Below are 15,921 nucleotides of genomic sequence, written 5' to 3' on the forward strand. Positions count from 1 at the left end.
CAAATGTTACTTTGTAGTGAAAAAAGTTCTTTAGATTAATAGAATGTTCTTTACACTATAAAAAAATAGTTCTTTTAGAAACTGATCACTGAAAGTTCTTTGTGGAACCCAAAAATGGTTCTTCTACACTGTAAAAAATCTAAAAGCACAATTTGTTGAGTCACCTTAAAATAATTTGTTATCCTGCTGCCTTAAAATTTTAAGTTCAGTCAACTCAAATGTTTAGTCAACTTGAAATGTTAAGTTGCACTAAGCAACAACTTAGATATTTGTGTTTGTTAAACTTAAAACCTGGGTAAGTAACCCAGCTGCCTTAAAATTTTAAGTTGAATTAACTCAAATATCTAAGTTGTCACTTAGTATAACTTAACATTTCAAGTTGAATAGACTTTTTTGGAGTTGACTGAACTTGAAATTTTAAGGCAGCCAGGTAACAAATTGTTTGAAGTTGATTCAACAAATTGTTTTTTTTACAGTGATATGGCATTGCTGTGAAAACCAAATTTTGGAACTTAAGTGTGTGAAGAATCTTTTGTTTCCATGGTTCTTCATGAAACTATAGATTCCAGTCGAGAACTTAAATTTTCAAGCATGTATGGTGACATTTGAGGACTCTGTTTTATTCTTCTATTTTGTACTGGTGAATCCAAATCGAGGCTCTTTTTAATTTCTTTTTCCTTTTTTCACATTTGTCTTAGCATTGACTAAGGAAAGGAAATGAATGGGATTGGGAAACGCATCACGTCGCCCATGTGGAACTTGTCGGAGCATGTGCATTAACGGCTCATGTTCCAGCAGCCATGTTGAGTGGGATGCAGAAGTTCAGGTTCATGACATCAGACCTAATTAAGCGCCTGTTAAGATCTCACAGACATTTCCGTCCATGGCAGAGCTGGTATATGGACCCCTTGAACAGGCTCCAAAATCTCAATCTGTGTGACCTGAGAACTTAAAAGGAAGCACGCGTATGAAAATGGTTGAAACCATTTCTATCTGATTTCCGGTGTTGGGTCTGATTCTGATGACTCTGACAACAGAGACCTCATCAGAATGGCTGCATGATTATGCACACATGTACTAATGCTAATTAATTAGGTAAATTGGATTGCGGAGAGCACACAGCTGGGAGCACTGGGATGATTATGACAGGAAATGCTGCATAAGTGACCATTACCTCCTTTCTACATTTACCCAGAAATGACCTCTAATGGCGTTTTTGGGAAAGATTCAATAATAGTAGTCCACTCACACTTGACTGGAAAAGAATTACCAAGAAAAATAAACAGAGCTGTCGAAAGAGGGCCATTATAACATGTTTGTGTAAACAAAAATAATTTTTTGTTTTGATGCTTCTTCACAAGAAATTTTCAGGACCATATAATTTCCTAATATAGTCTTAAATTCCACTGCATTTAAATTTAAACTTACATCTCTTGTCATCTATAAACTGCCGGTTAAAAGTTAACAAGAATGGCAGATGTGAACCCTGTCGCTGGTAGATACTAAACAAATACACTGTATTTGTTATTGGCTGTTAAGTCAATCAACTGTGACACTATAGTTACATAAAAATTTGTGTTTTTTTTTTATTTGCACTGAAACATTAAAGTAGTTTGAAGACTCTTCAATATGTACTAGCGGTCTAGCTTATTTCATATCAACTATAATATAGATTTTAACACATTATATTAGATAAGAATTACGACTGAATAAAGGTAATAAAACTCCCCCCAAAACAATAAAACAATAAAGATTAAGCACTAAGTCTTAAAGCAATATTATTAATTTGAGGTTTGATCTTAATTAAGATACATTGGGAAAACATTTTCCTAAACTATTATCAATGATCTTTTCTTTCTCAATGTAAAGAATTAATGACACTATTACTTTTCGGCATATGTAAATGTTTCTTATCAAAAAAAGAAATTTGTATATTTGAGCTATGAAAAAACTGGAGATGTTACATCTGCTCCTGGTTTCCGCTGCCACTGAAAGTCTCTGGGAATGTAGGAAACACGACTCCATGCGTGCCGGAACGAGTATATCCACTCGTTTCCAAATACAAAATGACCTGCGTACACTTGAACAGCTTGAAGAGATTCATTCACATTCCAGGGTTTGTTGAACCAGACTTGCTAAACTAAATTTGTTAAAACAGTGTCTGGTGTCACCTTTTTGTAAATATCAGTAAAGTAAAGCAAAATGATTAAAATTACCCTTGTTGGCAGCAGATTCTCAGCTGTTTATACAAATGGTTTCATCCAAATAATTTTACAAGTCATTTAAAACTGGTTAGCTGGTTGAAAACACTTGTGTACAATTTATGTATTTATTTATTAAAGTAAATAAAGTAAAGCCTCCTCCCAATATGAAGGGTTTAACAGTTATTTAGGGGTAATTATTATTATTTTTTTAAAATCCTTTTAATTATTATTTTTTAAATCATAATTTAAAACTGGTTTGGTTTGACTAATTTGCATTACAAGATGTCATCTTGTAAATAAAATTCCATTGTTATACAAATATTATACAAACTAAATGTCTTTTAACTCACTTTTGCCAAAAAAATGAGCTCTTACTAAAAGAAAATGATTATACTGCAGTGAAATTTCAGTAAATTTCAAATGAATCCCATGAAACTTGTCCAGAACATGTGTAGGTATTTCACCCCTAAATAAATAAATCATCCATAATTCATGGTAATATTTGTTGTACTGCTTTTGTTGATGTAAATGAAAAATAAAAAATAAAAAATGAAAATATAACTGCATTACAATATTCCTCTGTGGCAAGAAAAAAACAACAACAACAGATTTTTTTTGGAAAGATTTTAATAGTTATTGAATGTTCTACATCTTACAGTAAATATTATACAATTACAAACTTGGCTTAATTATGTCACAGAGATCACTAACTGATCTTCAAAAACAAAACAAAACAATAAAAAAAACCCCAAAATAATAAAAACAGTTTTACACTTCATTTCACAAGCCTGATGTGGGTCTCCTTGCTCAAATGGTCAAAACAGCACGGTCTGGACCGCTGGCGAAAACGCGCTCAGACCTGCCAGAACCCTGCAGGAATGAGATCTCGACGATGCCAGAACCGCGCAGTAGTGCGTCATACATCCTATGGGGCAAGGGCTCTTTAACACTCACTGAAGGGAGATAAATTCTGGAAGACTTTCCCCTTTTTGCTTTACATTTAGAATGCAAACAACAAAGTCTTATTCTCCATACGGGTCAAACATAAATAGCCGTTTTCCTAAACAGTAGCGCGAAATAGCAACCCCTCGTTTGTTTGCGTCAAAGCCTATGGTACATATCACAGGTTTTCAGCAAGAGCGTGAAACCAGTGCCACAATTACGTTAGAAATACCTTTACATACTGGTGACGTGACACTGACTTCACTAGAGCTAATAACCCGTTGCATGCATCACGGGCACTAGTAAACAATCCTTTGATCGATGCCCTGAAACCAAAGAACAGAACAGTGCATGGGTTTGCAATATCAACATCGAAACGATCCAAACAGAAAAAACAGGAAACCGAAGCCTCTTCCGAAGCCACACCACGACCGAGCGGAAAAACCGCCCGGAAAAGACCACCTGATTTCACACGGAAAACTGATCAGTTTATTTTCAAATGGGAGAAATACACCAAAAATATTGATATTGGCCTTTCTGATACGTCTGTTCAGGATTAAAGGACCGACTCATCCAAAAACTAAACTTCTGTTATCATCCGGAACAAAAAACGAGATGTTTCTTCGCACGACGTTTCATTTTCGGATGATCTGTCCCTTTAAATTCACGTAACTTCAACACATTCGCTCTTATCTAGTTTTCACAACAGGCTCAGCCACTATTTTAACGGCAGCTGCAGAATCACTGAACTCTGTCCTCCTTGTCTAGTCGACGAAAAGAAGAAGAGAAAGACTTGGGGAAATGCATGTAGAGGAAACCCTTTGAAGACTTGTGCTCTGAAATGCCTCTCAAACCACATGGACTGTATCACTCCACTCCAGATCAACTATAAAGATCTCCTATTTAAGAAAAATGAACATCAATCATTAATTAAAACTTTAAATAACACTTACGTAAAAAGCGCCTAAATTACATGTCAGAGTGGATGGTAACGTCCTCTCATTCGGAATCGAAACCCTTTATTCGTTTCGCAGTGTTAAAGGTCACTCTAGTCCTAGAGTTCAGAGGTCTGACGACGGTCTGCTTATATGTCGACTACAGTGATCAATTGCATCCATCAAGTCTCGTGATGCAAACTTATGCAAAGACACAGAAAATATAGTTCACTGCTTGATATAATACTGTATACGAGCAGAAAAGGAAAGAGTAGGGCAGAGAGCGCAAGACAGAATATGTGAACGTGCAATTGTGCGATTTCATCCAATAATCAGCCAGTGAGCTGGTTCGACTAATTCGCATTACTTATTGATGACATCATCTGAATAAAATTCCATCGTTACATAAGTAACCTGGGACCACAAAACCAGTCATAAGGGTACATTTTTATAAATTGAGATCAAAGCCGAATAAATAAGCTTTCCATTGATGCATGGTTTGTTAGGACAGGGCATTATTTGAAAATCTGAAATTTAAAGGTGCAAAAAAATTTAAATATTGAGGAAAGTCGCTTTTAAAGTTGTCCAAATGAAGTACTTAGGAACGCATATTACTAATCAAAATTTAAGTTTTGATACATTAATGGTAGGAAATTTACACAAAATCTTTACTTAATATCCTAATGATATATGACATAGAAAAAGATGTTGGCTATTTGTACAAACATACCTGTGCTACCTATGACTGGTTTTGTGGTCCAGGGTCACATATTACACATACTAAAGGTCTATTACTTGCTTTTGCCGAACAGGTTTGCTCTTACAAAAGGAAAATGATTAAACTGCAATGAAATAACATTTAATTTTCAGATGAATCTCACAAAACCTGTCTAAAACATAGGTGTTTCACCTGAAAATAAAGAGTAGATATTTAATAAATATTTTGCATAAAGAAAAAATGAAGCCTACTTTAGGTATTTTAATTCTTGTTTTCCTTTTCCTTTGAAATTTTGATAAATCATCAGCAAAATAGGCTTCACTTCATTTATGCAACGAAAAAAAAAAAAATATATATATATATAGCCACCCTACGCCCTCACTCTCTCCCTTTACTTTAACGAAAAATACCAAAGGGAATGTGTTGTAATGTAAATGTATTATTAAAAGCAATCCATAAGCTGCAATTCAACATGATGCAACCATGCTTTGCAAGGGCATAGTTTCCATCCGATTACACTATACTGCATTCACCCGCATGACACATGCATTACTAGACGTTATGACTTCCACATAAGATCAGAGAATCGCTTCTTCCCACTTTGAGTGTCCTATATATCGAAATAGTGGTCGCTTAGCCAACGAAACAACAAAAAGAGTGATACTGTTCTGTACTGACAATAATATTACTTCCAGAGACATTACCAAGACTAATGGTTTGCAGAGTAAATGCTTGAGTTTCTTAATTACATCATTAAATATGAGAGTGTACCGTATAATTGGTTATTAAGTTACGTCTATTTGTCAATGTGCAATGCTTCGGTATGATAACATTTTATAGAATACTTGATATGTCACTTCTGAGTACACTATTCATGGATACAGGCGAGGCCTCGGGATAGGAAATCAAAATTCTCTCTTTATCTCTCTCTAAAAATGCTGTAAATTACAATTAAAAGCCATTCGAGCAGGCCGTTCGTATTATTGCATTGAACAACTCCGTTTCTACGCCTAAAATTCTGTGCAACTACGGGCCTAAAGGCCCAAGGATTCACAGAGGACCAGGGGTCAGAGCCACTCTAGACCCGGAGCTGACCGGAAATGAATGCCGGAACGCGGTCCCATTTTTTTTGTTATTTGACTTGTTTAATTTTTTTTGCTTTTAGTGCTATCTACGATGCGGTGAATTCCCTTTGAGTCGGATGCGGTCCTAATCGTTCCGTCAGAGTAGCGTCCGTCCCGTCTGGCCTCAAAGTTGGCACGTGTTTCGACGCCGGCGGGATGACATCGCACCCGGAGGCTCCAGCTAAGTGCCGCCGCTAGATTTTCTCCTCGATATTCGCCGTGAGCGCATGCCGCCGCGTTCCCTGCGAGAGCACCCATGCGCGCACATTTATATAAATCGAATATACACGTTATAGTTTCGAAGCTTACGCTATCCTGACACATAAGCTAATAAAGTAACCAGCTCACTCAAACGTTCTCTATTTAGTGAATAACTAAGATTACTGTATATCCTAATGAAGGTTAAACCACGTTTGCACTGCCCTACTAATGATATATTCCTTACAAATCTACATGAACAGCTACAAGCTGGAAGACACCCTTGTTATCGATGACAGAACGAAATGAGGGAGAATCGAGTTGGATGAAATGAAATTTCCTAGAACGATTCCCAAGCGTTTCGGGAAGGCTGAAATGAAAGTCTGCTGTAAATAAATAAAATAAAACAAAAGGAACGAACGAACCCTGTGCTAATATCTAAAGGTTATAAAATTTGGCAGCATAAGTGGATGATTATGATCCGAGTGGTGCTGATATTGCGTCGGTACATTCCTACACACCAGCGTTTATACTGAACACAAAGACAGGTCGTGATTGGTCGAAATCATTCTGGAGTTCTTGAAGAATAACTATGGAACAATGAAGAATTAAAATAACCTAATGCAAGAACATCATCCCAAAAAAATGAGAAGAAAAAAAATCAAAATTAAATAAAAAGATAAAAAAGCAGCTTTTACAAAAACACGTAAGAATGCATAAAGTGACCCTTGCACTTTTTTCTCTTTTTGTTCTTGCAAACAGACGTGGCGCCTCACTGTTGAGCACAGAGCGCCGATGTAAGACTTGAGTAGTTGCATACAATGTTTGACTCCAGATCTGCGAAGCAGAGAGAGAGAAAACGAGAAGAAGTCAGCGATTGCTCTGCACCGGGTGGGTGGGTGGAGCCAAGGTGAATGTGTCGTGTGGGCGGGAACTCACATGATTGGCAGGTGGGCTCTACCAGTGAGGTGGCACGTAGCTGTACCCAGGTGTTCCTTGGGGTCGGTACGTTGGCACGGTGACGGGGTGTGCTCCGATCGGAGTGTGCTGAGGGGTGGTCAGCAAGGTTCCTGTACAGAGAGATTCAAAGGTCATTAAAATGTCCACTATAAAGTATCATCATCATACAAAACACACTGAGTCCTGGAACCAATACAAGACAAATACTGTGCTGCCTTACTGCTGAACTAAGAGTCTTTTTTTTAAATTATAAAATTTAATTTGATATATATAATATTAATTGTATAAAAATATAAATTGATAGATCCTAAAATAAATTAAAATATTTTTTTTCTAAAATAATTATTAAATAAATACATAATAAAAAGTTATAGTGTTTTTTTATTATTTGTGATTTGATTAATAATAAACATGTATTATATAAATTTATATTATTTAATATATATTTCTAAATAATTTAATACATTTTTATTTAAAGAACATTAAAATATATGATATAACATTTAAACATAGACATGTTTCTATTTAATAAAAAACTTAAAAAAAAAAAACTAAAAGAGTTTTGACGACAGTATGCATAGAAATAAATCTAGTTAATAAACTAAAACATTTTTTTATTTTAAAAATTATATATATATACCTAATATACATACTGCTGAAGTACAAAAGTCTGCACATAACAGTAGTTGTATTTTTGAAATTAATGTATATATCATTTTTATTTTGTTAATATTATTTCTGTCAAAACTCCCAGAATCTCTTGAGACTCAGTCAACCTTCTATACTATTTGTAATCCATTTAAACTCATTCAAACTAACTTGCTAATCATGCTAACAACATGCTTATCATGCTAGAATCATGCTAACAGCATGCTAGTAACTTGCTAATAATGCTAATATGCTGGTAAAATGCTAAACATGTTAGAAACATGCTAGTAACATGCTAATCATGCTAGAAACATGCTAACAACATACTATTAACTTTCTAATCATGCTAACAACATGTTAGTAACATGTTAATCATGCTAGAATCATGCTAACAACATGTTAGTAACTGGCCAATCATGCTAACAACATGCTATCAACATGCTAATCATGATATAAACATGCTAGCAACATTCTAATCAAGTTAACAACATGCTAGTAACATGCTAATCATTATATAAACTTGCTAGTAACATGCTAATCATGACAGAAACATGTATTGCCTTTGAAATATTTAAGCTTTAAGATTTAAAACTACTTTAAACTTCAATCTATTTCAGACTGAAAATCATCAAACCTTTAAAACTTAAAATCTTTTCAAAGTTTTTCAAACTTTTAAAACTTAAAACTTCCTGGTCAGGCTTTCTCAAGCCAACTTCAATGTTGGTCTTGACAAACTTTTTTATTTAGTTTTTATTTTGTTGATATGACTTCTTGGCTTCAACAATATTCTGATGTCTGAGGGTCTCACCGGCAGACATGGCCATCGTTGTTCCGGCCACCATGCCCATGGCCACGCCGTTGGAGCGGGGCGCGGGTACAGGAGCGGGGTAGATGGCGGAGGGGATGCTGTTGGGCTGAACCACGGTGGTGTGGTGGATTACATGAGGCTGGGCGGCGTACACTGGCTGCGTGTAATAAGCACCCTGAGAAGCAGATCAACTCAAATTATAACAATGACGACAGGAGCTGAAAAGCTGCAGATTCAAAATCTGTAAGGGTGAATCATTGTGTTGTGATGGTGGGTGTTATGGAAACAAATCCCAATAGTCCTGGCTGTGTGGCAATTAAAGGGTCTAAGCTGATTACAAATAATCAACCAATCAAAATGATTCCAGTGATGGTTTAGATGCTAAACCACATTATTTTAGTATTTACTGTAGTCAGATTACATTATATCAGTGTTGATGCAGGACCATGGTAAATCATTATAAAATGATTTCGATAATTCAAATAAAGCTGAAATAAAATAAAATGTAAATAAAAGATGAAATCTTAAACTAAATGAATATTAGAAATAAACTGAAATAAATAAGTTTAGGTTGTAGTACTAAAACTAAAATTTAAGGTAAATAGAAATAAAAAAAATAAAAATTACTAGTACTACTACAAAAAAATGATATATATATAATTTTTTTTCCCCATCGCAAAATTCCAATATTTTTTTACTTAAAGAACATTAATAAAAATAATATAATAATATAACAATATAGCCAACCAAAATGACTCCAGTGATGGTTTTAGATGCTAAACCACATTACTTTAGCATTTACTATAACCAGATTACTACATCAGTCTTGATGCAGTACCATAGTAAATTGTTACAAAACGTTTTCGGTAATTCAAATAAAGCTGAAATAAAATAAAATAAAATATACATTTTAAATGAAATCTTAAACTAAATGAATATTAAGAATTAAAAAATAAATAAGTCCATGCTGTAGTATTAAAATATATATAGAATATAGAAAAAAAAAATAAATATATATATATATATAACTACAAAAATCTAAAAAAAAATACAAAAGCAAAAAATTACAAAATAAAACTAAAATTAAACTTGAAAATACAAAAATAAAAGCCAAATCAAAATATCAATGCATAATATAATTAATCCTAAAACAACTCTGTAATAAATAAATAAAACATTTATTGCAATCAAAAGTATTTCAACAGCATTTGCAGTCCATCTTATTGGGGTAAAACAATATTCTATGAGGAAAAAACTAACTTTTTTATTAACTGTGAACTGAAATCATGTTTATTTGGATCTATCATTATCTTCTGTTACTGCAGTAATCTTTATTGCAGCAACATTAACAAATGGATTAACTATTAGCAAGACTTTGCAATGCTTGCATAGCTGTGGTTTGACCAAGGTGTCATCAGCTCCTGATGAATAATGCAGAATATGCCAATCGTGGATTGTGGCGTAATTCCATGTTGTTACGCGTTAGATCATGATCTTACCTGAGCATAGAGGTTCTGCTGGGGATAGGCACTTCTAATGGGATACATGGCCGTCGGGTAGGGGTTAGGAGATGGGGAATAGGGCGGAGGGGCTCCATTGGTCTGAGTAGGGGGCACTTTATAAGGCGTTCCTGCAGTATATCCTGAAACAGAGAACGAGACAGAGAGGAAACATAAGAGCAAGCATGCATCTGCCACACAACAATCGAATATAACACATAACGTGTTTCTATGTCGCCCCCTTCTGGTGAGCAACAGTAAAGCGCACTAGAGAATTGTGAGCAGGGAGTGCGCTGTAAATCTACAAAAGTGTGCCACATATGAAGTGCAGACACACAGAGACATCACACATCGAACACACTTTCTCTTTTTCTACACACACCATCTGTTAAGCTTTTATTGGAGGACTGTTGACAACAAGGTAGTAAAATATGCACATGAATGTGACTTCAGCTGCACAAATGGGCAGAATACATTGCTTGAGGCGTTATTAGTTACACAACACACCAACGAATTCCCTACATACCAAAGACACGCTGTCAGTCATTACTACACGTTTGACCAAACGTTGACGCAACAAACCGGATTCAACTCTCTTTAGACTAGCTTAGCCATTAAACCAATTCAATCCCACAACGCTCATTTAACGCTGCAATCTCAACTCCAAAAGTCCTGCTGGCTGTCTGTGGTGAGAATGAAACCTTAGATCTTACACAGAATGTCTTCATTATGCAATGTGAATATTACCTGTCACAAGCCCTAGTGAGCCGCCTACCTAGACAGCATTTTAAGACATCACAAACACAGTCTGACACAAAAGAAATATGTTGGATTTCAGATTAAACTAAAAGCATAAAAAACATTTTTGCTACTGAAACGTTAACTATAACATTTAACAATAATATACTTAAGGTTTTTTCATTTCAGCTAGTTCATGCTCATTTAGTTAATCTTTTAAAATAACTAAAACTGAAACTGAAAAAAACAAAAACAAACAAAACCACAGAACAAAATTGTTAAAAAGTTAACTTAAAATGGAAAATATAAAAATAAATAAATATATATTAATAAAAACATAGTTAGTATCTCAGTAATTCACACTTTCAACCAAATTAGTATAGCATTTATGAGGACAATCCCAGAATGCAATGTGAAAAATCATGCAAGCTGGCGTACAAAGCAAGAAAAATTGCAATTATAAATATATTTATATTTATATGAAAACTATTGAAATCTTATTCAAATTCTATCTATTTTATATGCTAAGGCCAAATTTTATTGCAAACAATTATGAATTGAGTCTGCAGAGCGCTTCATTTGCTGTTATAAAGCAAAGTCAAAACCAAAATAAATATAAAATAAGCATGTTAATTCATAGGCATACATTAAATTTGTACACAAATCAATTATTAAAAAAGAAATATGTTGCAATGAATCTATTGTACAATAAAATAAGTTATTATTTCACATTATTGAATTATTATTATTATTTAAAAACGAATAAACAGCTATTTTTTCTTGCACTTACACAATTCACATGGGTCATACTTCAGGTCTGAAAATATGTAAATTCATATGAATACAGAAAAATCACATCCTTGGTAAAATAAAAATATAAAAAAATAAAAAGTGATTTAAAAAAGTTTAATTTGACTTAGGATGTTGCCTTGGAAGCTAGTTGCCTATGTAAGCAGTAGGCAGCAGGTCAGCTCACTAGGTTTTGGAACAGAACTTCTTGTAAAGTGTGTTTACACAGCATGCGCGAAAGTCATTATGTGATCAGATCCTGCAGGGCCAAAAAGTGTGTGTGTTTGTGCACTCGGGGGGGAAACAGAACAATGAGAGCAAGTGTTCTTTATATGCAGTGCGGGGAAAGGGTGTGTGTTTGTGCGTTATAGAGTCACAGGGGAACACACAGCAGTTACAGTAGAGTATAGTAATGATATTTACTGAATGCTGTAGATGAGGCCTGGTACTGCCTGCTCTCTGAGCCAGCGTCCATGGCCAGGTCATAGGAGCCTTCTGCGGGCCCCGGAGCAGATGCCGTCTGGGGCCAGGCCTGCTTCACCAGCAGCACTGTCCCAAACAAACACAACAACACAAGAAGGGTTACACACATGCGTCACGACTGTGTGGCCAAATCTTTATCTCCAAAATCGCCCTGACTGTCCTCTCCTCCACTCACAGTCCGTAAGTGTCTCTGTATTACAAAAATCCCAAAAGCAGGGCTCCAGAAGTAAAAGTACAATTCAACAAAAAGACAGATATTGAGTCCAAATGCCTACACTACCCACGATCCTAAAGCAAGAAATTGCTGAATTTAGCATGGAAATGTACCCAGATTAACGAAGCTAAAACTACCAAACTAGCTAGCTGGTTACCCAATTTAGGATGTGGTGTTGTAAGACAGTAATATACTAAATGTGCTTTATTTGGCAATGATATTCTTCTCTAATGGCAATGAAGAAAGACACAAAAAAGGAAAACTTTTTTTTTTTTTTAAGTTCAAAAAAGATTTTTTTGTTATATAAAAAAGTAAGTAAAATCTCAAATTTATGTTGTATTCAAAAATAAACATTATAAAAACAAACAAAAATTCAAAAAAGATAAATATATATGTCTAATATATGTTTGTGTACTGTGTGTAATTATTATGTATATATAAATACACACAAATGAATGTAGACATTTGAGAGAAATGTTATTTATGTACAAAATATTTTTAGTTATATTTAATATAAATTATAATAAATATATCTACTTGTAAATATTCCTTAAATATATACATGAATGTGCTTGTATTTATATATACATAATAATTACACACAGCACACACACATATATTAGGCAAACTCAAACTTTTATTTTAAATACGATTAAAATGTAATTAATCATTTGATTGATATACATAAATAAAAAAATAGGCATAGATGCTAAGTGTTTTAAAATTTGACAGTGCAAAAAGATTTCAAAATCTTAAAATTCCATAATCAGAATTATGAATTACATTGAAATGGATAGGAAAACTACGTATATACTGTATGTTGCATCTTTACTTCAGCATGTGGAGTCTATTTATATAATCTCTTTTGCACTTTAATCCAATTTTGTGTAAAATGTCTTACTTTTGGGAGTTCAATCAACATGTTAAAACAAACCATGGTTCATAATGGTGTATTCGTCACAGTGGAAATGGAAGATATACGTGTGAGATATTAGTGTGCTACAAGCGTATATTGCACATTTTGGCAAATTTAACAGGTTATCTGTGGTTTTAATGCAAAGATGTCCATGCTATACATACTGCAGAAATAGTATTAGAAATATGCTATAATGCTAATCCATATCACTTTCTGAGTTGGCATAGAGGTTAAAGATCTAAGCAGGCACATTGAAAGTTGAAATCCCTCAAAGGGAGATCATGAACTACTGGCCTTAAGAAAACCATATAACCCAGATTACTCCAGGAGGATCGTCTCTGTAATAAGATTACGGGAAGTTACGTTAGATAAACGCACTGGCAAAATGATTAAATGGTATTTAATAGTAAGTCTTCCTTTCCAATACAGCACAGCAATCCTGTCAGAGCCACAAGGGGGCGATGGTGTGAACTCATGGATGTTCCCAAACACAAGAGAGCACAGGGGACAAAGAGAAAAAGAGAGAGAGAGACTGCTGGAATCACAATGGCATGAGACTCTGCCGCATAGACGCCTCACACATGACATCACCACGCCATTTCAGCATGCATGCATCAGGGCTTTATATTTAATTCAGATATCTATTATAATAGTCAAGATTTGTATGTATGATAACAATTAAATTATGATACTGTAGGAAGAATAGTCTAAAAGATACATACATTTACGCAGAGGTCAACCACTAGCAGATTTTGCCCATACTGAATACTAAAATAGTATTTTTCAAAATCAGTAATATATGCAAAAATGTTCCACTAAATGTAAAATAGTACAAAAGTTAACAATGAGAACCTTTTGTATTTACTGAAATAAATTTAAAAAAGCTAGGCTTCATCACCTTTGACACTACTATAACTTTTAAGGCCAGTATTATTGATATCGATATAGACACAGATATGATACTTTTAAATTATTGCATTTATTTAATTATTAAGAGTAAAATATGTAATGAAACCCCTAAACTTTATCCCTAATATATATATATATATATATATATATATATATATATATATATATATAGAGAGAGAGAGAGAGAGAGAGAGAGAGAGAGTTAATTTACAAAACATATAACTCAGTTTTTAACATTTTTTTTTAAATCATCATTTTTTTTAATCAAATTTAAATTTTAATTGTGCATTCCAACTAATCTCAATCAAACTGCAGTTATTTTAATATCAAGTAAAAATAACTAAAAAAATACAGCTAACTTACAAAATCAAACACAATAAAAACATGATAACATAAAAAAAAAACATTTTTTAAATTTTTTTTCAAATTTTTTAAAATGTTAAAAAGCGGGGTTACATACAACTGGTACAGAGAGACAAAAAAATGAACAGGGACGGAAATTAATGTTTTTAAATGTAATTTCAAATGGAATTGTGTAGAGGTCCACTGATAACTAAAATTCGAAATAATAATCAGTACAAACCAATACCGACAGCCTTTAGAATCGATACATAAAAATAGCTAAGCTTCATCACAGCTGACATTTTTATTATTTTTATTTTGTCATATGAAATCTATAACAATGTACATGAAATGGAGAGAGACAAAGGGACAGAAATAAAATCAACTTAATGTTTTTAAATGTAACTTCAAATGTCATTTTATAGAGTTTGACTGAGTGGGTTTTGCAGATACTGATAACTAATATCAGAAAATGTGGCCGAAAACCAATTAATTGCTAAAAAGTTTCAAAAATGTGACTCTGGACCACAAAACCAGTCATAATGGTCAATTTTTGAAATTGAGATTTATACATCATCTGAAAACTGACTAAATAAGCTTTCCATTGATGTGCGGTGTGTTAGGATGGGACAGTATTTGGCTGAGATACAACTATTTCAAAATCTGAAATCTGAGGGAGCAAAAAAGTCTAAATATTGAGAAAATCACCTTTAAAGCTGTCCAAATGAAATTCTTAGCAATGCATATTACAAGTCAAAAATTAAGTTTTGATATATTTACGACAGGAAATTTACAAAATATCTTCATGGAACATGACCTTTACTTAATATCCTGATGATTTTTGGTATAAAAGAAAAATCAATCATTTTGACCCATACAATGCATTTTTGGCTATTGCTACAAATATATCCATGCCATTTAAGACTGGTTTTGTGGTCCAGGGTCACATATAAAATATATAATAAAAATGTAAAAGAGATACATTTATACATTTAGTTTAAATATGATAACATGTATGGATAATTCATAGTGAAAAGACATACACTAACAGCAATTTTCATTTTAATTCTACTTCTTTAAATATAAATTTAATTTGCTACTGATCTGCTAATGAATTCTACTTATTATACTGGTTTTGTGGTCCAGGGTCACAAATAAAACTTAGAAATTAAAACTTTTTACCTAATGTGAAATTGTGCTAACTTAGATTACCAATGACTATACCATGAAAATATCTTTGTAATGATTAAAATAAATCACTGCTAACACTTGTTATTCTTATTTTACTGTTAGATGAAGTATATAAATGTACAAAAGATGGATAGTGGAAAAAAAAGGACTTTTTTTTTAAATGTAATTTCCAATAGTATATTGTATGTAAAGAGGAAGATGTCTACTAAAGACAGCATTTATTCCATCAAGAGGTTTTTTTTTTTACTCTTTGCTGCATTTTGAGCTAAAAAACTCAGCTGTAGTTGTCTAAGTCAGTGGTTC

General features: G+C 33.5%; 1 protein-coding gene across 4 annotated transcripts in view; it reads right to left on the reverse strand.

Annotated features, from left to right (window-relative positions):
• Positions 1-3,043: 3,043 nt before the first annotated feature.
• Positions 3,044-15,921, reverse strand: part of fam168a (family with sequence similarity 168 member A) — a 48,248-nt gene continuing 35,370 nt past the window's right edge. For 3 of the 4 annotated variants that reach the window (XM_051135087.1, XM_051135089.1, XM_051135088.1), the window contains 5 exons: positions 11,987-12,112; positions 10,037-10,179; positions 8,538-8,712; positions 7,061-7,191; positions 3,044-6,958 (listed from right to left, as the gene is read on the reverse strand). In XM_051135087.1, coding sequence (XP_050991044.1) covers positions 7,079-7,191; positions 8,538-8,712; positions 10,037-10,179; positions 11,987-12,112 — 557 coding nt within the window. In that variant the 3' untranslated portion in view covers positions 3,044-6,958; positions 7,061-7,078. The remainder of the gene's footprint in view (positions 6,959-7,060; positions 7,192-8,537; positions 8,713-10,036; positions 10,180-11,986; positions 12,113-15,921) is intronic. The other variant, XM_051135090.1, reaches the window with a different exon arrangement.

The sequence above is a fragment of the Labeo rohita genome, chromosome 18 (assembly GCF_022985175.1).
Source record: "Labeo rohita strain BAU-BD-2019 chromosome 18, IGBB_LRoh.1.0, whole genome shotgun sequence".
Lineage (NCBI taxonomy): Eukaryota > Metazoa > Chordata > Actinopteri > Cypriniformes > Cyprinidae > Labeo > Labeo rohita.